Source organism: Emiliania huxleyi (genome assembly GCF_000372725.1).
Source record: "Emiliania huxleyi CCMP1516 unplaced genomic scaffold EMIHUscaffold_262, whole genome shotgun sequence".
Lineage (NCBI taxonomy): Eukaryota > Haptophyta > Isochrysidales > Noelaerhabdaceae > Emiliania > Emiliania huxleyi.
In genome coordinates this window covers 124075-151438 of record NW_005200073.1, presented here as the reverse complement: position 1 = coordinate 151438, position 27364 = coordinate 124075, and the positions used below count along the sequence as shown (strand labels likewise).

The 27364-nt window shown below is 63.8% G+C and overlaps 7 protein-coding genes across 7 annotated transcripts in view; 4 read left to right on the top strand and 3 right to left on the bottom strand.

Moving 5' to 3' along the window:
• Positions 1 to 6674: 6674 nt before the first annotated feature.
• EMIHUDRAFT_115727 (hypothetical protein) lies at positions 6675 to 7974 on the top strand (the record flags this gene model as incomplete). Its single annotated transcript, XM_005777311.1, has 4 exons — positions 6675 to 6906; positions 7101 to 7422; positions 7526 to 7577; positions 7807 to 7974. 4 exons carry the CDS (start codon positions 6675 to 6677, stop codon positions 7972 to 7974), a joined length of 774 nt encoding a protein of 257 aa, XP_005777368.1.
• Positions 7975 to 10168: 2194 nt separating this feature from the next.
• On the bottom strand, positions 10169 to 11913 carry EMIHUDRAFT_457656 (hypothetical protein; the record flags this gene model as incomplete). The annotated part of the gene is made up of 2 exons (XM_005777310.1): positions 10169 to 11504; positions 11675 to 11913. 2 exons carry the CDS (start codon positions 11911 to 11913, stop codon positions 10325 to 10327), a joined length of 1419 nt encoding a protein of 472 aa, XP_005777367.1. The 3' UTR covers positions 10169 to 10324.
• A 581-nt stretch (positions 11914 to 12494) lies between these two features.
• On the top strand, positions 12495 to 13602 carry EMIHUDRAFT_238129 (hypothetical protein; the record flags this gene model as incomplete). Its single annotated transcript, XM_005777309.1, has 2 exons — positions 12495 to 13383; positions 13529 to 13602. The coding sequence occupies 2 exons, from the start codon at positions 12495 to 12497 to the stop codon at positions 13600 to 13602; spliced, it is 963 nt and encodes a 320-aa protein (XP_005777366.1).
• Positions 13603 to 17002: 3400 nt separating this feature from the next.
• EMIHUDRAFT_115725 (hypothetical protein) lies at positions 17003 to 17401 on the top strand (the record flags this gene model as incomplete). The annotated part of the gene is made up of 1 exon (XM_005777308.1): positions 17003 to 17401. One exon carries the CDS (start codon positions 17003 to 17005, stop codon positions 17399 to 17401), a length of 399 nt encoding a protein of 132 aa, XP_005777365.1.
• Positions 17402 to 24117: 6716 nt separating this feature from the next.
• On the top strand, positions 24118 to 25117 carry EMIHUDRAFT_443750 (hypothetical protein). Its single transcript, XM_005777307.1, has one exon. It carries the CDS (start codon positions 24143 to 24145, stop codon positions 24875 to 24877), a length of 735 nt encoding a protein of 244 aa, XP_005777364.1. The 5' UTR covers positions 24118 to 24142; the 3' UTR covers positions 24878 to 25117.
• Positions 25118 to 25709: 592 nt separating this feature from the next.
• Positions 25710 to 26483, bottom strand: EMIHUDRAFT_424409 (hypothetical protein). Its single transcript, XM_005777306.1, has one exon. The coding sequence runs from the start codon at positions 26177 to 26179 to the stop codon at positions 25772 to 25774; it is 408 nt and encodes a 135-aa protein (XP_005777363.1). The 5' UTR covers positions 26180 to 26483; the 3' UTR covers positions 25710 to 25771.
• Positions 26484 to 26865: 382 nt separating this feature from the next.
• EMIHUDRAFT_115723 (hypothetical protein) overlaps positions 26866 to 27364 on the bottom strand; it is a gene marked incomplete at both ends in the record, with an annotated part of 1018 nt that continues 519 nt past the window's right edge. The window contains one exon of the mRNA XM_005777305.1: positions 26866 to 27344. Coding sequence (XP_005777362.1) covers positions 26866 to 27344 — 479 coding nt within the window. The remainder of the gene's footprint in view (positions 27345 to 27364) is intronic.

Genomic DNA, 27364 nt, shown 5'->3' with positions numbered 1-27364 from the left:
TGCGTTGGAGAGGTCGCAGCTGCTGCGAGCGCAGCGGGCGGAGATTGAGACTGCGCTCGCCAATCTGCGCGAGCTCTGGCAGGAGAAGGAGCGCGACATGCTGCGCCTGCTCTCCAACCCGCAGGCTGCGTGGGGCACAGATGCCGTCTGGCAACTGTCCATGGCCGAGTTTGCCTTGGAGACCATGGACGAGAACGCCGTCGCACTCAAGCCTCGCCGGCTAGGAATGTGCTTTCGCGCTTGCCGAGCAGGCGCGGCACCCCGACGAGATCCCGCGCCTCCGCGGGCTGTACGAGCTGCACGCCCTCCACGCGGTGCTGCAGCGCAGCCCCAGCCTCCAGCGCGAGCTGCGGGTCCAGCTCGAGCGCTTCAAGCGGCAATACTGCTCGTTGCTGCGCGGCGCCGGACGCTTTCGCACGCTCGTGGTCCTGCCCGGCGAGACGATCCTCGAGCTTATGCGGCGCACTCACGTGGCCATGCTCTCGTGGCGGCCTCCCGGCAGACCCGGCGCGGCGGCGTCGACCCTGGCGCCGCCCACGAGCCGAGCGGGGGGTGTCTACCTCCCAGAATGGCGAGAGGAGACGAACGTGCTCTACCATTCGGCGGCGGGTAAGACCCTCTCGCTGCGTGGCGCGCAGGGCGTCGCCACGGCCTGCTCGAAGCGGTACCTGAAGTCGCTCCCGGAGGCGGAGCGGCCGCAGCACGAGAGCCACGAGACGGTCCGCTTGCACGACATGCAGTTCTGGTTCGTGCAGCGCCAGAGCGCTGTGGAGAACTCCTTCTCGAAGCGGCGAAACGTGCTGCAGTGGGACGAGGTGACGATCAACAAGGTTGCGTGGGTCGTCATCACGCTGTCGTGCGAGAGGCTGCCAGCGCTGCGTGAGCGCGAGGTGATCGCCACCTTTAAGCTCCGGCCAGACGCCGATGGCCACAAGAAGACGGGCGTGAACGTCGGCGCGAGCAACGTGCGCGCGATCAACGAGCTCGGCCTGCCGATCGATCGGATCGACTTCTGCGTCTCCGACGGCACCGCCTCCAATGCCAGCTTGACCATTGCGTCGGAGCGGCACAAGGGCGGCGCCTTTGCGCACATCTGGACCTCGATGCGTGCGGCAAAGCACGTGCTGTGCTTCTTTATCCTTTGCTTGTCCCACGTGATCAATAACGAGGTGAAGGATGTCTGCGAGGCGGCTGGAGCTTGCCGCCGCGAGCACCTGCTCGCGCACTCGGGCTCCACCAAAAGCGGACGGCATCGCATCCCGGAGGCGCGCCACGCCCGACGTAAGAGGCGCTCACACACCCCTCCAACGCTTCCCCACGCTCCCTCTGACGCAGCTGCTGGCCGACGTCGTGCTCGCCGTCAAGGAGTCGAAGGGCTGCAAAAACTATGTCCGCGTCTCGGAGGGGCTGGCGCGTCTCGGCGACATGCCGGGAGGCGTGGACACCCGGTGGCTCTACTGGGTGTACACGTGCATGTGGCTGGCGCCCACGACGCGGCGCCTCGAGCTGATCGTGTGCTGTCTCTTGCACGAGTGGCTCTGCGCGCAGGGCGACGAGGGGCTCTTTGCCGACGCCGAGCAGACCGACGAGTTCGGTGAGAAGCCGGCGCTGACTGGCGCCATGCTGCTCGAGAAGGTGAGCTCGATCAAGGACGCCGCGCGGCGCGAGCTGCTGCTTTTGAGCTCCTCGACCCGGAGATACGCGTGTGGCTCTCGTTCCTAGCCATCTACGGCGAGCGGTCGGCCGACCGCTTCCTCAAGTTTACCGAGAACGACGGGCCGGGCGTGGCGTTCAAGGCACCCCGCGTGCTTCGCCTGCGGCTCGCCTACCTCGACGCGCTCGCCAGCGACAACGACGAGACGCGCGACCTCGAAGGCGGCCGTCCATGGAAGGGCGACTTTGCGCCGCTGCGAGCAATGGTCGCCAAGAACACGGCGGCGTTCTCGCGCCTGGATGTGCGGGCAATCGTGCGCAAGGCCGCACGCGCTGCTTCTACGTACTTCCGACAGCACACGGCAGCGTGGCGGACGAACCCCGCGCTCGTGGCGCTGGGAACTATGGACGAGGAGGGAGAGCATGCTGTTCTCTCGGCGCAGGAGCTGCTGGCGCTCGCAAAGCAGGGCCGGGGAGGCTTGATCCAGAGCATGCTGCCGCACCTCCCCGACTCGGCCGATGCCACCGAGCTCAGCGCTGCGATCACCAACGCCACCGAGGGGGTCGGCCTCTGGTTTCAGGACGACGCCCTCGGCGTCTTTAAGCGGCTGGCAAGCTGCAAGCGGCCGACGCAGCTGCGCGACGTGCCGGGCGGCAGCGACGTCTACGATTCCATCTGGAGCGTCGGCGTCTTTGTGCCGATCAGCAACTTCTTCTCGGAGACGGTCGTCAAGACGCTCTCTCGCGATTTGCACGGGACGCAGCGCCGGTCGGAGATGTGCGCGACAAGGCTCACGGCACTGCGGCACCGCGGGCACGTTTACCCGACAACGGCAGCCGATTGGAGCGCCGCGTCGGCCGCTCTCGGACACAACGTGTCCAAGCGAGTCACCGAGAAGGAGGGCCTCGCCGCGCAGCTGCAGGATCTCCGGCTCGACAGCATGGAGCTCTCGGCGTTCGTGGACGAGCCGCAGGAGGAGAAGGAGGAGGGCGAGGCGGAGGAGGAGGGGGAGGAGGGCTCGGGCGAGGCCGGAGGCTCGACCGACGCGGCCGACGGCGGGACGGCGAGCTCGGCGGAGGGCGAGGGTCGCCAGCCGGGCTGGCCGTTGGAGAAGGGCGTGAGCACAGCGGCGATCCGGAGGTCGCTGCAGGTGGGGAACGTCGTGGAGGTCCTCTGGGCCGTCCGGCAGGATGGAGACCCAGAGGTGTACCTCGCTCGCGTCGAGGCGGTCATGAGAATCAAGATAAAGATTCGCTGGCTGCACGAGGATACCGAGGAGGAGAACGTGTACGTGGAGTGCCCGTTCTTCACCAAGGTGGAGACATGGTCGATGAAACAGCTGTGGAACCCTGTCTCTGATGTGAGCCAGATTGGCTCGGCAGAGGCGCCTCGCTGGCGCCGCAGCGCGATAGCCGAGGACGCCGAGGCGGCTAGAGCCGCTGCTAACCGCGCCGAGGGTGGGGGGGTGTCGTGGGACACGATCATATCAGACATGGAGGCCCGCGGGAAGGGAGAAGAGACGGGAGGGGAGGACGAGGTCGAGGGCGAGGCGCTGTGTGCCGGCCTCCAGATGTCGCAGAAGTATGGACTATGGTCTTTTCACAACCGGAACGACTGCTCTCAGCCGTCTTGCCTCACACAATCATATCGTGGGGGTCGCCCTGGGTGATAGAGAGAACCAGAACGCCAAGTAGAGCAAGCCGCGCACGGTCGCGCTATTCTCCATGGGATCCACGCGGTTCCATGCGCACGTGTGTTCGGTGTTTGTGGACTCACCCTGATACATAAGTCAGGGGGGCAGGTGTCACCCGAGAGAGAGAGAATTAAATCTCTCTCTCTCTCTCTCTCTCTCTCTCTCGGTGTCACCCATCTTGGCGTGCAAAAGGAGTCCCGATGAGACGCCTTGGCGTGCAAGGCCAGAGGGACGCATATACATGGCGGTATCCGCGGGCTTCTTCGCGCCGAGCGCTTCGTGGCTCGCGTGGGGTGTTCTGCCCATCGCCGCGATCGCCACGAGCGTGTTGCGCCGCAGTTCGACGAAGGAGGCCCGCGCGTCTACGGCCACGCTCGCGCTCATCGCGCTCGTCGTCGGTCCCGCGCGTGCTGTTCAGCCGCAACGGATGATTACGCACGAAGGGCTGCTGCCGGGCGAGCTGAGCGCCCTGCCACCGTGGCTGTCGGCGCTCGGCGTCTCCCTGGTCGGTCACCGAAAGGCGCAGCACATGGTGCGGGGAATGTCAAAGGTGACGGCCATCAGCACGCTGGGCGTCACGGTGAACGTGACGGCTCTTGCCAAGGACGACACCATCGGGCGCCTCCAGGACGAGTTTGCAAACCGCCGTGACGCCTGGGGACGCGATTGCGGGGAATGCGACGACTATGGAATTCGCCATCTCACCTCACCCACGCCTCTCGTCCTTGACGTCGGCGGAAACATTGGCTTTATCTCCTCTCTCATCGCACATGTGCACCCCAAGTCGCAAGTCATCGCCTTCGAGCCCTCACCAGTCACCTACTTCATCCTCCGCATCAACCTCTGGCTCAACGGCGTCCATGTGCTTACATCGGAAGAGCTCCAGGGGCGCCCGAAGATCGGAGGCGTATACCCAGTCTTTGGCGGGTTGGGAGCCAGTCGGGCGCCGTTCGAGTGGGTCAAAGTCTCAGGCGGTGCGCTCGTTAAGAGCCAGAACGTGATGACAAGGTTCGGCAAGTCAGGCGACGTGCCCGCCTACCATTGGGACAGTTTCATGGAGTTGCATGGCCTCACGTCTCGTACCTTCGACTTGGTCAAGCTCGATTGTGAATGCTGCGAGTATCGCCTAGTGCCGCAGGTTAGCAAGTGGATCACGAACAGATCATTGGTCAAGCGCCTTGCAGGCGAGCTGCATGGTTGCCGCGCCGCGGTCGGCGAGACGGAAACGCTGTCTCTCCTCCGCTCCCGAGGGTGCCGATTCCATCCTCGGAATTTCCTTGCAACGGACGAGGAGAGGATCGAGATGGCGACCCTTGAGAAAGATGGAAAGAAACGGGAGAGGTTGGCGGAGTTACAGCGACGGGTGGCCACGGGAAATTTCCATGGGACGGCGGATCTCGCCCTGTCTTGCCATGGGGACACTGGCTACTTGCCCCCTCCTTAAAGTCGAGCTTCACAGAATGCCTCTCTTGTGCTGGGCTACTCCCGTCCTCAGCGCGCTCTTCTCCAGGTGTGGCAGCCACCTTCCTCTCTTGTGCTGGGCTGTTCCCGTCCTCAGCGCTCTTCTCCAGGTGTGGCAGCCACCTTCCTCTCTTGTGCTGGGCTGTTCCCGTCCTCAGCGCTCTTCTCCAGGTGTGGACCTTCTCCCTCTCTTGCGCTTGGCTCCCGTCCTCAGCGCAGCGCGGAGGGCGGCAGGGAGGGTGCGCTGGCGCCTCTAGACCGGTGTCACTAATCGTGTGTTCATGTGTCTCTCGCCATGTGTCACTCGGGTCCGATTCTTAGCTCCCCGCGAGTGTTTGTCCGGTCTCGGGTTGTGCGCGTATACGTGTACATGTATGTACAGGGGTCGCGCTCTCAAGAGGAAACTCGAAAGCAGCCGGGGGCGTGGCACATCGCCGTCGCCGTCGCCGTCGCCGTCACCCTCTCCGACATAGCCAGGTGGGGTTTTCTTTTGGTGTGCTAGTCCGCGCCAGTCCGCGCCCTTGTCGTGCCTGCGTGCTGTGATAGCCGTGCTAGAATTCTTTTGGAGGACCTGTGTCGAGCCTGTCTGCTGTGAGATAGTAGTGTTTTGTTTAAATAGTCAGAGGCTGCGCAGGCCTCCCCCGGTATTTTATTGGTCGATACGAGTAGAGCCGCATATTATGAGCTAGCTGCTGCCGGGGCGCGTCCCGGCTCCCGCGCGCGTGTGTGGGGGGCCCCCGCCCCCCCCCCCCCCCCCCGCGCTGAGCGCTGTCAGCGGTGGGCCACCTCTCGGCTCACGCCGCTGACCCAAGCACCTAACTGCATGCGTGGCGGCGCCGCGTGCGGGCGAGAGGAGACACCCTTGGCCGAGGCCTTGCTCGATGGGAAATCGGTCGCTAAGTCCATAGCCCGTCTCGTATCTACCTTGGAGGGGGGGTAGCTCTTCCCTAAGTCCTTCCCTTAGCGCCCTCATCACAGCTGTCACGTCGGGCGGTACCCCTGCCCATTGTTCCACCTTCCATTGCACTTCGTGTACTACACTCATGAAGTAGGTCCCGAGATCGATGTATCCTCTCACGCACATCTTTCTCTCTATCATGCACTCTTCTGCGTGCAGGCGCGCGGTGAGTGTCTGTGCTGGCGCGTTCTTTCCGGCTGTGAAGCCGCATTGCGAGCCGGGGACCACCCTCGCGCACGCTCTATCGTATTCGGGTAGGAGCATTCGCATGAGACCTTTTAACGACTGTGGCTGGACCCAGAGGTCGCGCCTTCGTTCGAGCTCCTTCGGGTCCTCCCCCGGCTTCATCGCTAGCATCGCAATCCAGTCATTCCATTCCCGCGGATACGCTTCTGTCTCGACAATCTCTACCAGCAGACGCCAGTAGTCTTTTTGGATGTCCTCCGTTGCTATGCGCAGTAGGTATCCGTCGAGTAGGTCCGAGCCGACCGCCTTGCCCTTTTTGAATCGTCTTATGGCCTTCTCGCACGCCGCCCACGTGAGTACCTCCTCCTTCAATCGTTCCCCGTCCCCTCGCTCGATGTGGGTTGTCCCCCCGTCTCGGGTTGGGTCAGCTCTAGCAGCTTTTCCACCGCCTTCATGTCAACCTCTCGCCTCCTATTAATCTCCCTCCCCCTTTCCGCTGCCGCCTTTCGGATTGCCCCCCCTCGGACAACGTTTCGCTTCATTACCTTGCTGTCCGAGGCGTCGGCTGCAGCGGCGCATGCCCGCCTGGCCGAGTCGTGGTCTGCGAAGGACCCGACTGCCCGGGGCCGTGCATGCTGCTGTCGGCAGGGGACGCTGGCGCCGTCAAACGGTCGGCGGCCGAGGCGCGCCGAAGCTTGCGTCCCCGCTGCTCCTCTCCGGCGATGTCGGCCGCCGGCGGCGGCAGTCCGCTGCGGCGAGTGGGCGCCGCCGCGCTCGCCGCCGCCGCTGGCGGAGTCGTGGTGGCCAACGGCCTGTTCGGCGTCCTCGACAACACCGGCGACGAGCTCGCCGACTTGCTCGGAGTCGACGAGGTGCCGCAGGCGGCGATCGCGGCGGTGCGGCTGCTGCAGCCGCTGTATGAGCCGCTCAAGGCTGTGCCCCGAGTTCAACGAGGTCAACGATTGGAACGACTGCTCGCTGCTGCCTCGCCGCATCTTCTGGCGGCCGGGCGCGCCGCCGCTGCTCATCCGGCAGACAATGACCAAGGCAGACATGTGGGAGGCGTCGACTGGCGCCGCCCTCCGTCACCCAGCCGCCGGGGCCCTCTCGATGGTATTGTACAGCGCGCAAAACTTCTCTCGGTGTAGGCAGCGCGGTCTGGGGCGGCGGCATCGTGCTGAGCCGGTACATGGAGGAGCTCGGCAGCGCGTTTTGGGAGGGCAAGCGCGTCCTTGAGCTAGGCACCGGCACCGGCTTGGGGTCGGTGACCGCGACAAAGCTGGGAGCGGCGCGCGTGCTCGCGACAGACCGCGACGCAAAGGTGTTTGCGCTCGCTGCGCAGAACGCGCAGGCGAACGGCGTCGGCGGGACGGTCTCGGCGGCGTCGCTCTCCTGGGGAAGGCCGGGGCCCGAAGCGGCCGACAGCCCCCTCGCGCAATCGTGGGACGTCGCCATCGGCGCAGACGTCACGTGCGCCGCCGCCCTCGCCGCCGCTCGCCGCCGCCACTCTCGCCGCCGTCGCCCACGCCGCCGCCGCCCACGCCGCCCACGCCGCCGCCGCTCGCCCTTGTAGGTACAATCGCGACGCGTGGCCGGTGCTCTTTGAGACCATCGAGGCGGCGAGGGTACCGTGCCTGCTCTCGGCGAGCGAGCGGCGGCCGAATGAGCTCGCCAGCCTGCAGGACGCGACTAGACGAGCCGAGAGAGAAGGCTCCTCGCCTCTAGCCATAGAAGGGTGATGGGAGCGCCCCGCCCTGCGGCCTCACTGCAGCGGGATCCTGGCGGGTCTGACAGTGCACTAACCCCGTTGCACTAACCCCGTCGTCGACGTCGCCCCTCTGGTCCCTCCTGCAGGACGCGATGCGCAAGGCCGGGCTCGCGTTCGAGCTCGTCGACTCGCCGATGCGCAACGGCTACGGCGCCGACAAGGTGAAGCTCTTCTGGGTGAGGGGCCCGCAGGCCCCGACCCAAGAAGGCGCCGGCAAAGGGAGGGAAGGCATCCTTAGTGTCACAGGTGTGTGATCCGCGCGCCCGCGCGCGCTCGCGCCGCTGCTTATTTATTTTTATTTTTTTTATTTCCAAGGCCGCTCTTTTTCCGAACAAGGGAAAACGAGACCGCCCAAAACGAGCGCTCAGCGGCGCTGAGAAGGCGAGAAGGTGCCGCGAGGACGAGACCGCCCAAATAACGTAAACGAGCGCTCAGCTCCGCTGGGAGAAAGAAGGCGAGAAGCTTAGGGGACCCCTAGGCTTAAAAGGGTGGGCCCTGGGGCGAGCTGCTGGGCCGCCAATTCCTTAAACGGTCTTAAACGCTTAAAAGGTGCGGGGAGAGGCGGCTCACCCTTGCGCTGCTCATTTTCTCCGGCCGCCGATGTTGTTGTGAGATCAGGGTGGCAAGGTCATCAGGCGTGGAAATAAATAAATAAATAAAACGGACACCTCTACTAGGAGATGGGTAAAAAGGAACAGGTCCCCGCCCTGCGGTCTTTGTGCAGGGTTCTTTGTGGGTGTGGTCGGCGACTAGCCGGGGTCGTCCTCCCGATGGGGGACTAGCACTAGCCGTCTTCCACATGGTCCCTCGGGTCCCTGCTGCTCCTAATCTCTTCGTACATCCTCCTGCTGATCTCCGCAACGTCCTGCTCCCTCCCTCGTCTCGCCCTACGCGACTGCTCCGCCTCACCGTCGTCCGCCCTGCGTCGTCTGGTGACGGGTCCTCCATAGTCGGTTGAGGTCGCCGCCCTCCTCGTGCCTCTTCCCAACGTTCCCTCGGCGGTCGATGTGGAAGCACGCCCTACTCGGTACAATTCCACGGACAGACGAAGGTGATGGACCCTTACACGTACGAGATCCCCTTGCTTGTTGTAGGTATATTGTTGGCAAATCAAGACACAGAGCTCACACAGAATCACAGCGGGAGGAAAGCGGCGAGTCGCAATTCCTGGGGTCCTTGTGGCGGGCCACCCTGTCCAGAGAGGCATGGATGCCAATCTGGGGTCTCTCGACCGAGTCTATGAGCCCTGGCCGCCTCCCGGTGATGGTGCGGGGGTCGCCCCCCCGAAAGGTGACAGTGAGACAGATGACAGGAGACAGGCAGGGAGCCTACTGTGTGAAATCGCGGAGCGAGGAAAATTTTATACGGAATACGTCCATTTCGGGCAATACGTATTCCGGAATACGTGTGGAATACGGCCTAAAACTGCAATTTTATACGGAATACGGCCCTTTTTGGAGGTCATGTGGAATACGTGGAATACGGATTCACACAGTAGGGCAGGGAGGCTGTCACCGCTTGTCGGGCCTCCTGCCTTTCTTCACTCTGCCGCTCTGCCGAGAAACCAAAATTTCTTTTTTATTGAGCCTGCCTTCGGGTTTGTTATGAACAAACGCAGGGTGCCAGAGACTACTGTAGTCCAGAGCGAGTCAGTCACGCGCCGGCACCCCCCCCGCGCAAGCTCCCGATCCTTCTCTTTGGCGACGCGCTGCACTTGATGGCCTCCTGGGCCATGGAGAGCGTCGGCGTAGTCCCAGGCGCTGCCAGAGCTCTCCGCCCGCACCGCGCTCCTCGGCTGTGAGGCGAGGCTGAAGGCAGCCCAAAAACTGGTGGATTTGTGTTGCTGACAGTTGAGGGCGATCCGCGGGTAACTGACGGCAGGTAAGCCGGCAGGTGGGGGGCGGGGTGTGCCGGGTGCATCCCCAAGCGGGCGAGCCGGGCCCATGCATAGTTCGCGCGCGGGGTGCGCGCGAGCATGGGAAAGACGCTCCTCCAACTCGTGAATGCTTACCGGCGCTTTTCGGCCGTTGGCACCATCGTTGATTGATGACTTGATTGCGCGAGACTGAAATCCCAAAACCTCTCAGCTCGAAGGGGGGCTTTATTTGTTTGGGGGGTGTTCGACCGGGCTTGGGGCTAGAGCCGCTCCTCGTCCACCTATGGGTGGGGCGGGGGACCGACGTATACATGTATTGCGCGGATGGCATCCCGGCGTGGGGAAGTAGGAGAGGAGCGGCGACCACCTGTATGCTTCCCACGAGGGCCTGCAGCTTCGGCAACGTCTCTTCCCGGCCTCGGACACCCGAGACCCGTCTGCGCTCGCCATGCCTCCGCTTCAGCCTTCACGCCTTCGGCCTCGCCCACATCGCCCTCTCCGTCTGCTCACCCGCCTCCCGTCCCTGTCTCTGCAGCCGCTCGGCCTGCGCGCAAGAACCAGTGCCACCGCTTCTACAACTCGCCAGGGGCTCTTCGACAAAAAGAAATACGTCGGGGTGGGCTACTCGCTATATACGGCGCCAAGATGTGGCATCGGCGAACACAGGCAGCAATGAGTCATCGTGCTTCATGAGAGGAAGGGTACGTCGTGCAATGAGTCATCGTGCTTCATGAGAGGAAGACGTCGTAAAAGATGCGCATAACGTGCGCGGGCCGGTATTTGGCGTAGCCGTTCCATTCGGGGTCGAGGTGCGCGTTGCGATCGAAGGCGAGCAGCAGCTCGAGCAGCGAGTCGTAGCTGTGGAAGAGCATAGCCCGCTCGCCCAGCTCCTGTATGTGCACCGCACTCGGCGCCACTCGTGCCGTTATCACGCGCTTGCCGAGCATCGCAAACTCGGCAATCGCCAGGCCAAACGTCTCGCCGCCGGAGCGGGCGTGAAGCATCGCGTCGCAGGTGCGGATGAAGTCGGCCTTGGCCGCGTCTGTCGAAGTTTTGGGCAGGAAGCGGATTCGCTCGTGCTGCGCGAACGGTGCCGTGTTGACAAAAAGGAACTCGAGGTCGGCCCGCCGTTTGACCGCCTCTACCACCGCCAGCTGAGCGAATTTGATGTCGAACGTCTCGTAGCCGCCGTACCGGCAGAGGACGGTCGTGGTCGGCGCGATGCGGAGCGCCTTACGCCGGTGCGTCTTGCCGGACGGCAGCGGCCGCACGAGGTACGGCACCACGGGCACGTGGCCGCCGTTCGACACGAAGGACGAAATCCGCGCGTAGCGATCGCCGTGAGGATGCTTGCCGGTGAATACCGCGTGGACCAGGTTGACGGCCGTCCGGGCAACGATGCCGTCGTTGCCGCCAGCCTTGTGGAGGTAAACGTGCGAGACGTTGTGCGGGCGCAGCAGCTCATCGAGTCTCTGCGTGCTCGGCCAACCTGGGAGCATCGTCACCTTGTGCTTGCCGAACCGCTCGCGGAACTTGTCCTCGTCTCCCCCTCCTGGACCGGAAATGCAGAAGAAGTGAGGCGCCGGCAGCTTGAGGAGCGTCTCGCCGTAGTCGGCGTAGTCGAACATGGCCACGCCGGTGCCGCGAAGGCACGAGCCGACAAACGCCCACGCGCGCAGCGGCGGCATCGTGCCTCTCTTGTGGCAGCGCGCCGACTGGCTGTGGCCCTCTTTGGCGCGGCGGCAGATGGGTCGCCATCTGTTCTCGGTCTTGACGGCGCTCTTCGACGGCCCTTCGGTGCGCTCCTCTGGTGGCTTGCTCATCGCGCACTCCTCGTTCGGACAGCGGCCACCGGGCCCCGGCTTGGCAGTGCCGCACGTCTTGCCGTGGTACTGCTTGCTAAGGAGTCTGCGGCGTCTTCCAAAAGAAGTTTACCACTCTCTAGAGGTTCTCCAGGTGGATATCCTTTGGCCGCGTTGGGTAGCGAGGATTGGTGTAACCCGAGCCACGGAGGCGTGTTTTCTGACGGCCGACCGTCAGTGCACGGAGTTGCCACTTCTCCGACTGCCCGAGGCCACTTTTTCAGGCTGGGAACCGAGCAAGTGCGCTCGCCGTCCAAAGTGGGGTCGCGGGTGGCCTTGCGAAGTGGTTTCGCGCACAGCCCGCTGTGAGCTCCCGTGAGGCGCCAGAGCGTCACCGAGTGCCGCCCCATGATCCCCGGCGCCGGACCGATCGCTGGGACCGAGGACGAAGCCAATGCGCGCGCCGAGATATTGGCGCTACTCCCGACTAATGCCAGCAACGCGATCCAAGCCATGAGGAATGTTCTGCACGACGATGGCGACCCCGAAGAGCTAGTTCGGCGTGAGCTCGCTGAGCTCACTACCTCTTCCGATGTCCACGTTGGCAGCATAGCTGATGCCATTGATCCACAAATCACCGCTGAAGAGTGCGCCGAACGCGGTTGGCCGTGGAAGATCTTCTCGGCTTGCAGCTGCGACCGTGTGTGCATGAAGCGACTTGCTGCACACAAGCCCGAGCTGCTGGATCGGCTGATTGATCAGCTTCAAACGGCACGCGCACAGGCCGAGGCTGACTCTGAGACGCCGAGAACGCAGCGTGCTTTCAAGATCCTCGTACGAAGTGTTTGGAGCAAGCCCATGGTCGGCGCTGAGTCAGAGACGCTCCAGTCCCTGCTGGACGACGAGCAAGCAGCCACATCCGAGCATGCCGCCCGCCCCAGTGGCCCTGTCGAGGCAGCCATTTTGGACGTCAACAAGGTTTTGCTGAAGGAGCAGTGCTGCATATCTGCACTGCGGAGTGGTCGAGATCGCGTACCCCGCAGCCGTGTGTGGTGAATGCATCCAGCAGCTGCGACGCCTCTCTTGCAATCGCACGATGCCGCTCGGCATGGTTGAGACGCACGGCTTCAACTCGTTCAAGCAGTCAGTGCCATGCGTCGGCCAGGCTTCCAACTTCCCGATCACGGCTAGACTCAGCTCACGCCTCTACCCGCCCGGGTACTCTGACGAGTGCCGCTTCTTTGACCGGCGAAATTGGATCTCACGCGCGCCGTCGATGATTGCGAGGTACCCGCACGAGTACTTTGTCAACGCGCAAGACAAGCTGCCGCACGCCTTTGCGCGGCCCGCCGAGGACGTGCGCTCGCTCGAGAAAGACCCGTGTGTGGTCTTCACCAGCCGCCCGCGAGCAGAGCTGCGGTTCGGCTCGCAGATCGAGGAGTTCGAGCGCGGAGCGCAGGGTGACATGACGAAGCAGGTGCGGTTTTGGGACCTCCTGGAGTTGTGTTGTGCAGCCAACGGCGTGCCGGCCAACCAGCTGCCTACCCCAGACCCGGCTGCCCTTGCAGAGCGCAAGAGGTTTCGCGACGCGTTCAAACAGGCGCAGAATGACGCGAGGCGTGCGGCCGCTGACGCGGCTGGAGGTCCTGCTCCGCCTGCTCGCTCCGCGCGTCGCGCACGCAGGCAGGACAGCTCGTCAGAGGGCTCGGGGCTCAGCTCGGACGACACGGTCACGGACGAGTCAGAGGAGGAGTCAGAGGAGGAGTCCGAGGAGGAGGATGCGGCGGGCGCGGCGGGCGATCCGTACGCAGAGGAGGACGTGAACGAGGCCGACAAGATTGTTCGTATTCGGCGGGGAAGCAATGGGGCGAGCGAGTACCTGGTGCGGTGGAAGGGATACGGTGCGGCAAGCGACACGTGGGAGGTTGAGGAGCACATCCTGGACAAAGGACTCATCGACAAGTATCGGATTGCTCAGGGATGGAGTCCGCTGGACCGAAGCAGCCATCGCCGCGGCGGTGGCGGTGGCGGCGGCAGCGTCCCCCGCAAAAGGCCCCCCAAGGCGCCGGCAGTGGCACCGGCACAAGCCCCCTCCGCCGCAGCCCGCTCCGCCTCCGCCCCACCTCCCAGTGCTCGTCAGCGACCTGCTCGTGCTGCCGCCAGTCGAGCTATGCAATCGGCAAGCTTCCGCTCAGCAGATGTAGGGGGGAGCGACGACAGGGGGTTTCGTCCCATGGCCAAGCGCCCCCGCCCCCCCGCCCGGCCCGGGAAGGGGAAGGAGCCGATGGGGCAGGGTAAGGTGAGCAGCTCAGCTTCGGGACGGATGCGCGGCGCATCCGACTCGAGTGACGAGGACTAGTGACAGAACGGAGGCGTCTCGCATGCACATGATTGTACTCAGTCTCGGTAGTTGTATATGCAAATCTCTCTACACGCGCGTGAGCCGCGCGCACATCTCGCGACTCGCCCCAAAAATCGCTACGCGAACACTACACAGAGGAGGTCACCACTCGCCGCCGCTGCCCGTCCCGCCCTCCCCGGCCGCGTGTGCTGCCGCATTCGCAGCCAGTTTATCCCGAGCATCACGCACGACTTCTCTCGCCACCTTAGGGTACTTGGTCGCCAGCTCCAGGAGACGGACGGCGTCGCGGTTTACTCCCGTCGAAGAGCCCGACTCAAAACCTGACGGCGAGTCCTCCTGGTGGGAGTGGACTGTCCGAAAGGTCGTTGAGAGCACATCCAGCACCTCCTCCGCCTGCCGCCTCGTCTCGCCCGTCTTAGTCGGGGATGTGAAAGGGCCGCCTTGCGCCGCCACAATCGCCCTAGCAGCGCCTAGCGTGCGCTCAGAGTGTATTCGCCCCACAGAGGCGAACGCTTGCGAAGAGGCGAGCGCTGCGTACGCGCTGGTGGGAGCGTCCGAGTCTGGCTGCGGCGGGCGGGCCTCGCCTGCGCCCGCCGCAGCGGGCGCGGCGCCCGCCGCGCGCGCCGCGCCCTCCTCCCCGGCCGGCCGCCCCGACCTTGCGCCGCAAGCCGCCGCCTGCCGACCTGACCGCCCTCCGCCCGCACCGCCGCCTGCCCGGCCCCGCCTGCCACCCGCCTCGCCCTGCCCGCCAGCAGCGCGATCCGCCGCCGCCTTCGTGCGCGCAGCCAGGTCATGCCGGGTCTGCCCCTCGAGGGAGACGAGCTTGCCTTGCAGCGCGAGCGCGAGCGCGCGCAAGTTCTCGTCCGCCGTGAAGTGCGAGTTCTTCAGTGCAGGCCGGAGATGCGCGTGCGCCAGCAGCTTGGTAAGGTGCTCGAGGTCCGTGTGGAACGTGAGGGAGAGGATGCGGCGCTTGCCGTTGAGCAGCTTACTCATCGCGGAGGCTCCAGGCAACGCATCGACCTCCGCCTGGAACGTCTTGGGCGGTGGCGCCTTCTCGACGAGGAACTCGTAGACGGCGAGCAGCGATTTGCCATCGCGGGCGAGCTCGTCCTTGGTCTTGGGCCCGACTGCAAAGAGGGCGTGCTTGCCGTCGCTCGTCACGCTCACCACGCCGCGGACAAAGACCTTGGCGGCGTTCTTGACCGCATCGCCCGCGCCCCTCTTCGATGGCTGTGCTGGGCGGGCTTGCTGCGCGGCACGCTTGCGGCTGCCGTTCCGCCTCAGAGAGGGGGAGTTGCTTCCCTCGCTCTCGCTCCCGCTCCCGCTGCCGTCGCCGCTGCCGCTGCCGTGGTCATCCGAGCTCAGGCCGGAGCTGTCTTCGTCGCTGGACATGCTGGGGACTCCGGGAGGGTATCGAGGGCGCGCGTGGGCGCGTGGGGGCGCGCGCGCGCCGAAGTGGTTTGGCGCACACCTCCACGAGGAGGGTGGCCACCCCTCGGTTCCCAGCCTGAAAAAGTGTCCTCTGCCCCGGCTAGTTCACGAGTTTCGCGGGAGTGACCCCATGCGTCAAACCCGAGACCTAGCGCGGGTGGGTTGGAGGGGGCTCGCCCCGTTCCTCCCATCGGGCCGCATGAGCGGCCACGCCTCGCAGATTCTTTTTTCGCTCCTGGGTCAGGCGCGCGGGGCATCCCCCGGGTCGCTCGACCAGCGGTCCGAAGAGTGGCCGCTATGCGTGCGATACGTGTGAGCCGCTGGAGGACCGGGTCGACCGTCTGTGGGCCTCGACTTCGAGAGGGAGAGTAGGGAGCTGCTGGGAGAGAGCGCTCTTGTTCCGTACACGGTGTGTGTGTCGCGTCTTCCAAAAGAAGCGGGGAGCCTCCAGGAGACTATAGTCGAGCGCGTCGGAGAGGTGTTTCGACACCGAGTGTTTTGAACGTTTCTTCGTAGAAGAAATCGTCGAGAGAAAAAATTCTCTCGCCGGTGTTCACAGAGCTCTGTGAACACCGGCTACTCGGCCTTAGCCGCCGGTACGTCAACAGTGCGATAGCCAAGTATCGCACTGTTGGGTCCCGATGGTGTCCCATCACAAATTCGTGCTGTCGACAGATCATGTCCTTTGGTCGACTGCACCCGCCTTTGGACGGTTCTCCGACATGCTTAGATGAGTCTTTTTTGTCTTTTTGGCTCGCCTGGTCTTCACCAGTGCGAACATATTCTTGCTCGTAGGAGTCGCTCGTCTTTTGTCCGAGCAAACGTGCGCCCGATCGCCCCATTAAGCACGTGCGAAGGGTATCCGAGTGCCGTAAACTCCCTGAGCTTGCTCGTCACGCTGAGCGTGAATCCCTCGTCATCGCTCGCCATCGCGACCACCTTGAGCAGGCATCCAACCACGATGCCCGCCTTCATTTTAGCGCATGTGAAGCTATCCCAACGATGGTAGCGCCACACTCGCGGTGCCGTCTCGCAGCCCTCATTAACGTTCTTGAGTCTCGTCCGGAAACTTCCGCTTGGGTCGAGCTCAAGAGTCGTTTCCAAAAAATGGGTGCTCTCGGCGGCTTCCAGCTTCAAAGGGGCCCAGTAGCACTCCGAACGACGGAAATCATCTCGGAAACGATCAACATCCCATGCGCTATCGTCCTTCGCAGTCACCGTGATCACATCGTCCATGTAGCGCTTCATACGGAAACGCGCTTTCGTATCATCTTCGAGCGTTTGCATCCACTCGTGCTCCATCCACGCAAGAGTCCCTATCGCCAGCGGTGGTGATAGTGCACTCCCCATCGGGATACCGCGGGCCTGCTTAAGCAAACGTCCGTCATATGTGATTACGTAGCAGTTATCCAGATCGAAATCGATAACCTCGAGCATCGTCGAGAAGCTAATCGATGCGTGTCCCCACACCTCTCCTTGCTGCGCCCACGAGCACTTCTTCTTGCCTCTTTTAGGCACAAGTATTTTCGGGTCCTCTCCCGCGCCCGGCGGCAGATTCTTGCGCACATCGCCTAGAATGTCCCTCATCGCTACCCGCATTGCTTCTTTCGGCATGCTTGGGTAACAGCTGTCGACGTCGTTAATCTCGTAGCTAAGTTCGCCCTTCCCTCGGAGCGCCTCAGCCGCTTCTCTCAGCATTTGGGGCGGTGAAGCTCGGGCGCAGAGACCCCAACCGACCCGTCGACAAGGAGTCCAACCCGAACCAGCGGGGGGACGGCGTCCTTGGCAACTGGACGCACTCGGCACGCAGGATGGTGTTTGACGGCACGACCATCACCGCAGTGCAGTTCCGTAAAGGCATGCTGGGCCCGCTGGCGAGAGGCAAGCACCTCGCCACCGACTACGCCGAGGAGGCGAAGCGGAGTGCCAAGGCCGCGGCGTGCGCGGCCAACAACTACGACTTCATGACGTGGGCGGCGAGCACACGCGGCGGCATTGGCCGCGAGGCGGCGGAGTGGTTCACCACCGGCTTCGCCGCCAAGGTCGCCCTGGCGCGCTCCGACGGCGAGAAGTGGCGAGTGCGCAACGAGCGCAAGCGCCTCCTGCAGCAGCACTCGGCCATCATTGCGAGGCGCAACTGGGAGATCACCCAGCGCAACGCGTGGCCGAGGATGGGCGGCGTGGCGCCGCGAGCGCCGCCAGTCGAGTAGTAGCGGTAGGGAGTAGAGGTAGTCGTCTCAGTAGTGCGTGTCAGAGCGTCCCGTGTCGGTCAAGCAGCGTCTGTCGGATAGTAGGAGAGAGTGTGTCGTGTGTCGTGCGGATCAGTCCTGTCTGGGTGGGGCTGGGGGGGGGAAAGAGACGGAGAGGAGAGTCATTGAGCCTTGGCACCAGCCGGGCAGTGGGTTTGGCCCTGGCATCAGCCGGGCATGTTCTTGATTTGGCCTTGGCATCAGCCCTGGCAGGCGGGCACGCGGGACATGCACAGGCGCCAAAGGGGCGCAGAACCGACCTAACCCGTCGGAGGTGGGGGGAAGGGAGTACCGCCGGGTTCCCCTGCGTGAGCGCAAGAGTAACCCCGAGAGGGCTGAAGATGAGCGGTGCGCGCAGGGGTCGGCGTGACGGGGCGAGGGACGCGCCGCGCGGGGCGCCGCCTCACCGGCCCAAGTGGCGCAGGGCGAGGCGGCGAGAACCGAGCGAACACGTCCTCGTGAGCCCCGTGGCTCCAACCAGGCCCTTCCTTTTTTTGAGCAGGTGTGACGCCGCGCGAGCGACGCTCCGAGATCGCCCGAGATAGCGCGGCGCGGCGGTGGGTGAGGTGGGGTGGGGGGTGGGGGGGGGGGCGGCGTGGCGTGGAGCTCCGAGATAGCGCGAGATTGTGCGAGATCGCGCGGCGCGGCCCCGAGATGGCGCGAGATCGCCCGAGATCGCGCGGCGCGGCCCGAGGCGAGGTGGATGGGTTGGGAGCGAGGGGGCGGAAGTGATCAGTGCGGTAGATCGGTCAGTCGGGGCGCGTGAGCCGGACTTGTGAGCCGGACGGCTTTCATTTCTCTCTGCGTTGTTGAGCCAGGACTCAACATACTCGTTCTGTTGCCGTCCCAAACTGTCACTCCCCTCTCTCCCGGCCGGGGTGGGGCGCGCGCGGGGGCGGCGGGTGTGCGGCGAGTGTGCGGGATGTCTGTGGGCCCGAGAGCGATATGCCATGTCCGCCTTGCGTTGTTTCATAACATCGAAGGCTAAGCTCAAAAAAAAAGTTTACCACTCTCTAGAGGTTCTCGAGGTGGTGTGTGTAGAAGAGGAGAGCACATCAGTACACGGACTTGACGCGCTCGGTACGACGCCTGCGACCCGTCTCGGGTCAGGTGGCGCGACGCTCATCGCGCCTGCCAGCGCTGCCGTGCAGGTTGCCACGATGAGGTCGAGCACGCTTCTACACGCTCGCCCAGCCTTCCTTTTCATCCCATTGAGGAGGGAACGAGGGATAACAGAGGTAACGTGGGGACAGGCCAACAGCCAGTGGGACGAACGAGGGCCGCGACGGCGGCCCAAGCGGGGAGGGAGCGGAGACAGTGGGCAGCGAGCGAAGTGGGTGAGACTGATGATGCTCCTTCGACTTAGGGAGCGGTTCAGCTGCTGGGCGGGCTTCAGGGTGGTGCTCACGCGAAAAGGAATCGACGCGATGTGCAAAGCATACAACAAGAGGAGAAAGAAGAGGACGGACATCAGTGATGACGAAACAGAAGCTAGCGCAGACGAGGGCAGGGCAGACCCGGGGACGGCGGCGTCGGAGCAGACGGCATCGGCCGCCGAGGAAACGTTGGGAAGAGGCACGAGGAGAGACGACCACGATACAGTTCATGTCAAACAAACTGTAGTTTGCGCTAGTGAACTGGAGCTGGTCTAGCCTCGGCGCAGGAGCAGCGCGGGCGAGAGCTATTGTGGATTTTTTTTCCGGGAAGGCGTCTCTTCGTCCTTGACGCCCGCTTTTCCACAAGGTGCCACCCTTCGCCGCAATCGCACCTCCGGTGCCGCCGCAAGCTACACGCCTGGATCCCCGCGGCGCCTATCGCCCACGGAGCTAGCCGCGCCCGCACTGCTCACGCCGAGCGATGCGCCCTCGCTCGCCGCATCGAGCGGCTGCACCCCCCCCCCCCCTCAGCCTGGCACCGCCTGCATACCCGCAGGTACGGCCGCTGCCATCGCGGAGTCGTGAGACGCGTCCGCTGCTGCCCATTCGCCACCCTTGTCCCGCGCGAGCCCGCGCCGGACCGCCCTTCCTGTCTTCCGGCCACAGCCCGCTCGCTCGCCAGTCGCCGCCCGGCTCCAGTCCGAGCGCCGTGGACGCGACAGACAGCGCGTGCCGGCGGCCTCGTCTCGACGCTCACGCCGCGGCGTGCTGTCCCGTAGGCGCAGCTCTACTCTCTCCGGCTGAACCTTCCCGGTCAACAAGCTTGCGTTAGTCCTGCATCGCGGCACGTCGAGGTTTGATTTCTTTTTCTGTCCTTTAGGCGAGGTTGCCCGAGATAGCCCGACATTTTTTACATGCCTTCATAACCCGCATAACCCCTCATAAACAGAGGACATCTTCTTCGACTCTCGTTTCTCTCCTTTTCATCGCGTAGGCGGGTCCTTTCCGCTGCGCTGCAGCTGCGCAGAGGTTAGATCGACCCCCCAGCCGAGACTGACACAGGATTGCCTCGGCTGTGGCGATTAGTAACTAATTCTCACTCAGAGACGTGAAAAAGCAGCAAGTCCTCGCCGCCCAAAGTAGTACGTAGTCATTCATTCTCACTCATTAATATGGTACGCCCCGTGGGCTCTGGCTGGCCTCTTCAACCTGATCATTGCCTGAGAGCCTCCCCGAGATTATCACAGTACTCAGTCCGCCGTCAGTAGTCCGCAGTAATCGACAGTACAAGCGTGTAATCCGCAGTAGTCGACAGTAATAATGCGCAGTCTGCAGTAGTAGTCGCAGTAGTTGGTGCAGCAGCTGCAGCGCTGTACTGGGCGGATCATAATAATCAATAGTCATTAATTATCGTTCATAACGTGCAGTAGCGCACAGAAATAGCGTGGAATCCGCATTAGTCGATAGTAATAATGCGCAGTAGTCCGCAGCAGTAGTCCGCAGCAGTAGTCGCACTAGTTGGGCAGCAGCTGCAGCGCTGTACTGGGCGCCTCTTAATGATCAATTAGTTATTGAGGCCGTGCCGCTACCGGGCGCCTTACAATCTTTCATATTCATCCGGCCGATAATGCGCAGTAGTCCGCAGCAGTCCGCAGCAGTCCGCAGCAGTCTGCAGTCCTAATTATGTGTATGCGCAGCAGTACGCAGTAGCAATAATCCGCAACAGTCCGCAACAGTCCGCAGTAATCCGCAGCATCCGTTCCGCGGTACTGCGCAGTAGTCCGCAGCATTAGTCCGCAGTCAGTAGTCTGTAGTGATCCTCAGTAATAGCGTGTATCGGCAGTAGTGACAGTACTAATGCGCAGTCTGCAGTAGTAGTCGCAGTAGTTGGTGCAGCAGCTGCAGCGCTGTACTGGGCGACTCATAATAATCAATAGTCATTAATTGAGAACTTGCAGTCCACAGAAATCGTGATAGTAATAATGCAGTACTCTGCAGTAATAATGCGCAGCAGTGCGGTAGTAGTCCGCGGAAGTCCGCAGCATGTGTCGCACAGCGGTCTGCAGTAATCCTCAGAGCATGTTTAGCCTGCAGCAGCTGCATACGCAATAGTTATTAGTTCATAATTGATGATTGCTTTTATACTCGTCCGGCCGTATTGACGCATTGGCGTGCGTATCTTGCACTGCAGGCTAAACATGCTCGAAAAGCTCAAACTCGAGTTCGTGCCGGCCGCCGGTAACAAGCTCGTTCTCAAGCTCTCTCCTGCTCCGCCGCCGCTTGCCGACAAGCAGGCGTGTGTTTGCGTGCACGTGGCACTACGCTTCTCGCAAGAGTCATCCTCTCGCCTTCTGGCTGACACAGGTGTCGCTGGCGGGCAACACGACCGTCAACCCTCCCAGAGGCGAGGCCGCCGGCATCCAGTCCGAGGGCGAGCCTGCTGCAATCGAGGACGGCTTCCAGTCCGAGGGCGAGCCCGCATCGCTCGAGGATGTCGGCGTCGTGTTTGCGGCGTCGGTAAGCGCCACGCTCGACTCATGCGCCGAGGCCTCGCGGCGCCTCACGTTCACCGTCGACGACCCATCGTGCCCGCCACCTCCGTCGCCGCCCCCGTTCGTCATCGACGCTGCCGGAGGCAAGGCCGACGGCATCTCGTCCGAGAGCGAGCCCGCGTCGTTCAAAGACGTCATCGGCGACGGCGGCGGGACCGCCGTCGCGTCCGAGGGCGAGTCTGCGCCGATGGCTCCCGTGAAGGTTGGCATCGCGCTGGCCTGGCCCACGACGTGCGCACGCCAGGATCACCAAACGCTTGCGTGTCTCCCTCGCCCACAGGCGTGCGGCGTCAAGAACGACCACGTCGTCGTGAAGGAGGAGGCCACCATCAAGGAGTCCGCCGCCAAGTCCGCCGCCGCCGAGGAGTCCGCCGCCGTGGAGGCAGTCGCCGAGGAGGCGCTCGTCGCCGAGGCGCCCGTCGCCGAGGAGGCCGTCGCCGAGGAGGCTGCCAAGGAGGTCGAGAAGCCGGCCAAGACCGTTTCCAACACGCCCGACCCAGCGGTGAGCGCGCCGTAGCATTCTCTCCTGGCACTCCTCGCTCTCCCATCGGTAATAATCTCCCTTATGGGACCTTATACTCATCACTCACACTCATCGCTTAAAGTAATAATCTCCTCCCGTGGACCCCTTTATCGCACATTTGCAGGCGCCGGCCCGCCGCGGGACCGGACCGGGCGGCTACACGAAGGCCGCGGCCGTCCAGTGGCTGCTCCTCGTCTGCGCCCCCGCCTCCGGCCACTGCGCGGCCGCCGTGCCTAGCCCGTCGGCGGTAGCCTCTGCCTTCTCGTCTGCCGTTGCCTCGGCGACCTGCGTCGCCTCGGCGCCGTCCTCGGCCTTCCCTCCCGCCGTCGCCTCGATGGCGTCCTCGCTTGCGAGCAGCTCGTCGCTTCTTGTGCCCGCCCTCGCGCTTCTCCTCCTCACCATCGCTTGCGGCGCCGCCTGGCCGACCGCGGCGAGCGGGAAGAGGGCTCGCGGTATCACGCGGGCCCCCGCCCTCCGCCTCATCACGGCCGCCGCGTTCATCCCCGGCGCAGCGGCTTCGCCCGCGGGCTTCTTCGCGCCGAGCGCTTCCTCGTGGCTCGGGTGGGGCGTTCTGCCCATCGCCGCGATCGCCGCCAGCGTGCTGCGCCGCCCCAGTTCGACGAAGGAGGCCCGCGCGTCTACGGCCGACTCAGTCTCGAATCCGCCGTCGCCACCGGAAATGACACCGGCCTCGCGGGAGAAGCGCAGCAAACGGCAGCGCGACATTGGCCTGCTGGTGCTCGGAGTGCTGGTGCTCGGAGTTTTGGTGGCCAGCAGTAACAGGGGCTTGGGACATGGGCCGTTTGGCTCGGTCGTGCTGAAGTCAGGGCCACCCGTAAAGGCGTCAATGTGCCAAGCGCTCGTAGCGAGCCCGTACAACCTGCAGCCCGGTGGGGGGGAGAAGTACCTGCTTGAGGCCGCGAGCGTCTTGCAAGGCATCCCCTGTGCTGTGACCATTGGCCTGTTCAGCCGCGAACAGTGTAGGGGCGATTGCATTGCAACACTGGCCGCGAAGCTCGGCGTTGCGCTCGACCCTGCAATGGTCACAGTGATTGAGTTTCCGCGCGGCCCAGCCTGGAGGCAAGTGGCGCACGAGGAGACTATGCGGCAGTCGCCGTACGACTTCTTCTTCCTGCTAGGCAATGAGTTGATGCCGCAGGTGAATGGGCTCGGTCGAATCAACCTGTACATGTGCCAGTTCCCATTCGATTGGGCGCGTCCGCAGGGGGAGATGGAACGGGCCAGGCTGCTCACGTACAGCATGGTGCTGCTGAACTCGGAGTTTTCGAAGGGCTGGTACACTCGCGCAAACGAGCGCACGGGTGCACTGACGCGCCCCTGCGCCCCCATTCCCACGGTGCTCTACCCGCCAGTGCAGGCGATCGCCGGGGCAGTGGTGCCGCTCTACCAGCGGCCGCTTCGCATCGTGATGCTCGGCCGCGTATTCAACGAAGTGCAGCAGAAAGGGCACATGGTGGCAATCAAGGCATTCGCCCGCCTGCAGGTGGCGTGGCTTGCCGCACCTCCCATGCAGCGGCCGCCGCTGGAGTTATACCTGGTGGGCGCGGTCATGACCGGCCACGAGCTGTATGCGGAACGGGTGCAGAAGCTGGGCAATGCGACCCCTGGCGTCCACGTGCTGTTCGACGCGTCACGGGAGCGGGTGCTGAGCATCCTAAGCGCCTCGCGCGTGGTGTGGTCGCTAACCGGCTTCAAGCAGAACCGAGACGACTTGGAGCGCGTGGCGCATCGGCTGAGCGCGACCGGAGATGCGCACGCCGTCGCCCCGTCTCAGATGTGCGACCCTTCGGCGGCACTGCCTCCAAATGAGACACCGGACATGGGTGAGGGGGAGAAGTCGGCAAACTGCCCCAATCCTGCGGACACGGAGCACTTTGGGATCGCTGTCACCGAGGCGATGAGCGCCGGTGCCATCCCAGTGCTGCTGCACATGGGCGGCCTGGCTGAGCTCGTGCCCTCTCGCCGAGTCGGTCGCCTGGCCGCAGATGCGAGCGAGATCGTCACCAGCACGCTGGAGGTCCTCTTGCAATCCGACGAACAGCTGGGCGCGATGTCGAACGCATCGATCGTGGCCTCGAGGCGCTTCACAGGGGGCACCTTCCATCGCCGTTTCAAGGCGATGCTGCACAAGGGGCACCTGCCGCGCTTCTGGGCGGGGCTTACACGGTCCGTGTGTGCCGATCCGATCGACCTCTCGGTGACAAGCAAGGGTCGCAGACGGCGGCCGCGCATGAGGCTGATCGCTGCCATTGTAGATACACGTGTCGACTACACGATTGCCACCGCAGTCAAGGCCAATCTGCGCCACCTCCGAGCACACCATGCGCAGTGGCGGCTGCGAGTCGTGCACGGCACTGAGAATGCGCAGTTCGTTCGTGACTCGCTCGCCGACGTGCGGCCCGTCGAGTTTGTCAACCTCGGCGTGGCGACGATGACCGAGTACGATTACAACGTGCTGCTCAAGACGCCCTCCTTCTGGCGCTCGATGGAAGCCGACCGGTGCCTCATCTTCCAGACGGATGGACTGCTGCTGCGGCCCATTCCGAACGCGTTCCTCAGATTTGACTGGGTGGGTGCACCGTGGACACCCGACAATGACGTGTACAAGGGCATCAACGAAGATAAGGTTGCCATTCCGACGCTGGACCGCTCGGTGCGCGTGGGCAACGGCGGCTTCTCGCTTCGCGGAGTGCAGGCCATGGAGCGTATCTGCACCGAGCACGCGGCCGAGTCGCAGCCTGCCGAGCAGGAGGACGTCTTTCTCGTGCGCAATCTGCACCGGCACGGCTACAACATCGCCGACCTTGAGTCGGCAGCCACGTTTGCACTCGAGGTCCCCATTCCAGAGCACGCCGTCGACACTAGCAGGCTGGTGGCCATCCACCAAGCGTGGAACTTTGTGCGCCCTGAGGTGCTGGCACAGCTGCTCCAAATCATCTGCAGCGAGTGCGGGCAGGTGCGCTAGCATCGTCCCCTGGGAGTGCGGCGAAGGGGGGCGGGGGGAATCGGGTTTGTGGAGCGTCCAGAGAGTGATACTGTATCTGAACCAGACTAGATTTGAGAAGTGCAACACACACACTTGAATCTTGAAAGATCTATAGATCTAACACTAATTAAATCAGGGTACACCTTGGCTAGTTCCATTTCACTGTGGCACAGCTCGCGTTACAAAACCTTGATTTTGACCATTTGCGCCATTTTGTCCCTCTCGGTGCCTTCCAGAGGCAGCTGCGACCCCGCCGCCTCGAAGGGCGCACACAGCAGGTGGCGCGGTGTGCGCCCGTCCACTCAGCGGGGTCGCAGCTGCCTCTGCGCGTCCTAGGGAGGGACAAAAGTGTCGCCGCCGAAGGCGACTCGACGCCGCTGAGATCGGAGATCAAGCTCTGACAGGTCGCACGGGTCGCTCCTTTGACGCCGACGTGACTTGCCCGTGCAGAGCGCATCAGGACACGGTCTCGACGCGCTCGGTACGACGCCTGCGACCCGTCTCGGGTCAGGTGGCACGACGCTCATCGCGCCTACCAGCGCTGCCGTACAGGTTGCCACGACGAGGTCGAGCACGCTTCTATACTATGATGTAACACCGGGGATCACCAACCGGCGGCGAGCCACCGGCGAGATACGACCCGCAGCCTACTCCTGCTACCGCGTGCGCGCTGCCGCGGGCCGCCGCGGGCACGGGTGGGGCGGGCGAGCGCACCATTGTCTCGTTGGTAAAAGCGCCCGTCGTCTGCTGGGCAGGAGCAGCGCGAGATAATCTGCTGGATTTTTTTTCCGGGAAGGCGTCTCTTCGTCCTTGACGCCTTGTTCCGCCCAAGGTGCCACCCCCGCCGCATCGCACCTCCGGTGCCGCCGCAAGCTACACGCCTGGATCCCCGCGGCGCCTATTGCTCGCGAAGCCAGCCGTGCCCGCATCGCTCCCGCCGAGCGATGCGCCCTCGCTCGCCGCAACGAGCGGCTGCAGCACCCGCCTCAGCCTGGCACCGCCTGAATACCCAGTTACGGCCGCTGCCAGCCGTGAGACGCGTCCGCTGCTGCCCATTCGCCACCCTTGTCCCGCGCGAGCCCGCGCCGGACCGCCCTTCCTGTCTTCCGGCCACAGCCCGCTCGCTCGCCAGTCGCCGCCCGGCTCCAGTCCGCATCGCGGCACGTCCAGATTTGAGTTCTTTTTCTGTCTTTTAGGCGAGGTTGCCCGAGATAGCCCGACATTTTCCAGATTGGTGGGATTCGGGTTTGTGCTGGTCTGCCCGCTGGCGTGGACCTCCATTCGGCTCACCCAGACCGACCTGGTGGCTGCGGGCGCGCACTATTGCGGCCATGTCTGCGGCTTTGTGCCGCGTCTGTGCCGAGTCTGAGCCTTCTATTCTTCACCCGCACTCAAAGGACGTCCCCCGCGTGACCTCCTTGAGACCTAAGGTCTCACCTCACGAACTTCACAAGCCTCAAGCGTGACCCCTGCCTGACAGTCGTGCCAGACCACCAGAGAAGAGAGAATGAGCAGTGCTGAGCGTTTCGTGGCTACGAGTTTTGTTTTTGTCGAGTTGTGCCTTCTCGGCAGGCAGCGAAGAAAGAAATCGCGCCCGCCACGTTTGCCAAGAGTTCCCGTGCGACAGGTAGACCGGAGAGAGACGCAGACGGCCTTCATGTCGCGTGCTGCACGCAATAGCGTGTCCGATAATCCGCATCCCCCCTACCCGCAGCAATCACGACACTTTTCACCGTTGGTCTTCGGCTCTTCGCGTCTCACCCTGACGCGAGCGTCTCGAAACCTCCGCGCTAAGAAGCGGGACACCGTGGCGGCGGGCACGGGCCAGGCCGCAACGCAACACGGGAGGGGCGACACACGAGGGGCGACGGCCCAGCGGAGCGTGTGTTCAAGGCACATCAAGTTGGAGAGGCTGTCGATCTGCGCATCCTCGCTCCACTAGGAACGAACGAAAGCATGGGTGGCAATCATGTTGTCACCTGACGAATGCGGTTGTTCAAAACTTCCGCCACGTAGACGGTCATGCCGTTGGGCGACATCGCCACGCCGGTCGGGCCGGCGAAGCTCGCGGCGGTGCCCGTGCCGTCGGCGAAGCCGTACGTCCCCGAGCCTGCGAGCGTGGTGGTGTCGCCGTCGGAGGTGTCGATCTTGCGGATGCGCTGGTTGTAGAAATCCGCCACGTAGAGCGTCCCGCCGTCGGGCGACACCGCCACGCCGGACGGGTAGTTGAAGCTCGCGGCGGTGCCCGTGCCGTCGGCGAAGGTGTTCGTCCCCGAGCCTGCGAGCGTGGTGGTGACGCCGTTGGAGGTGTCGATCTTGCGGATGCGGTGGTTGAAGGTATCCGCCACGTAGACGGTCCCGGCGTCGGGCGACACCGCCACGCCGTACGGGCGGTTGAAGCTCGCGGCGGTGCCCGTGCCGTCGGCGGAGCCTTCCGTCCCCGAGCCTGCGAGCGTGGTGACCGTG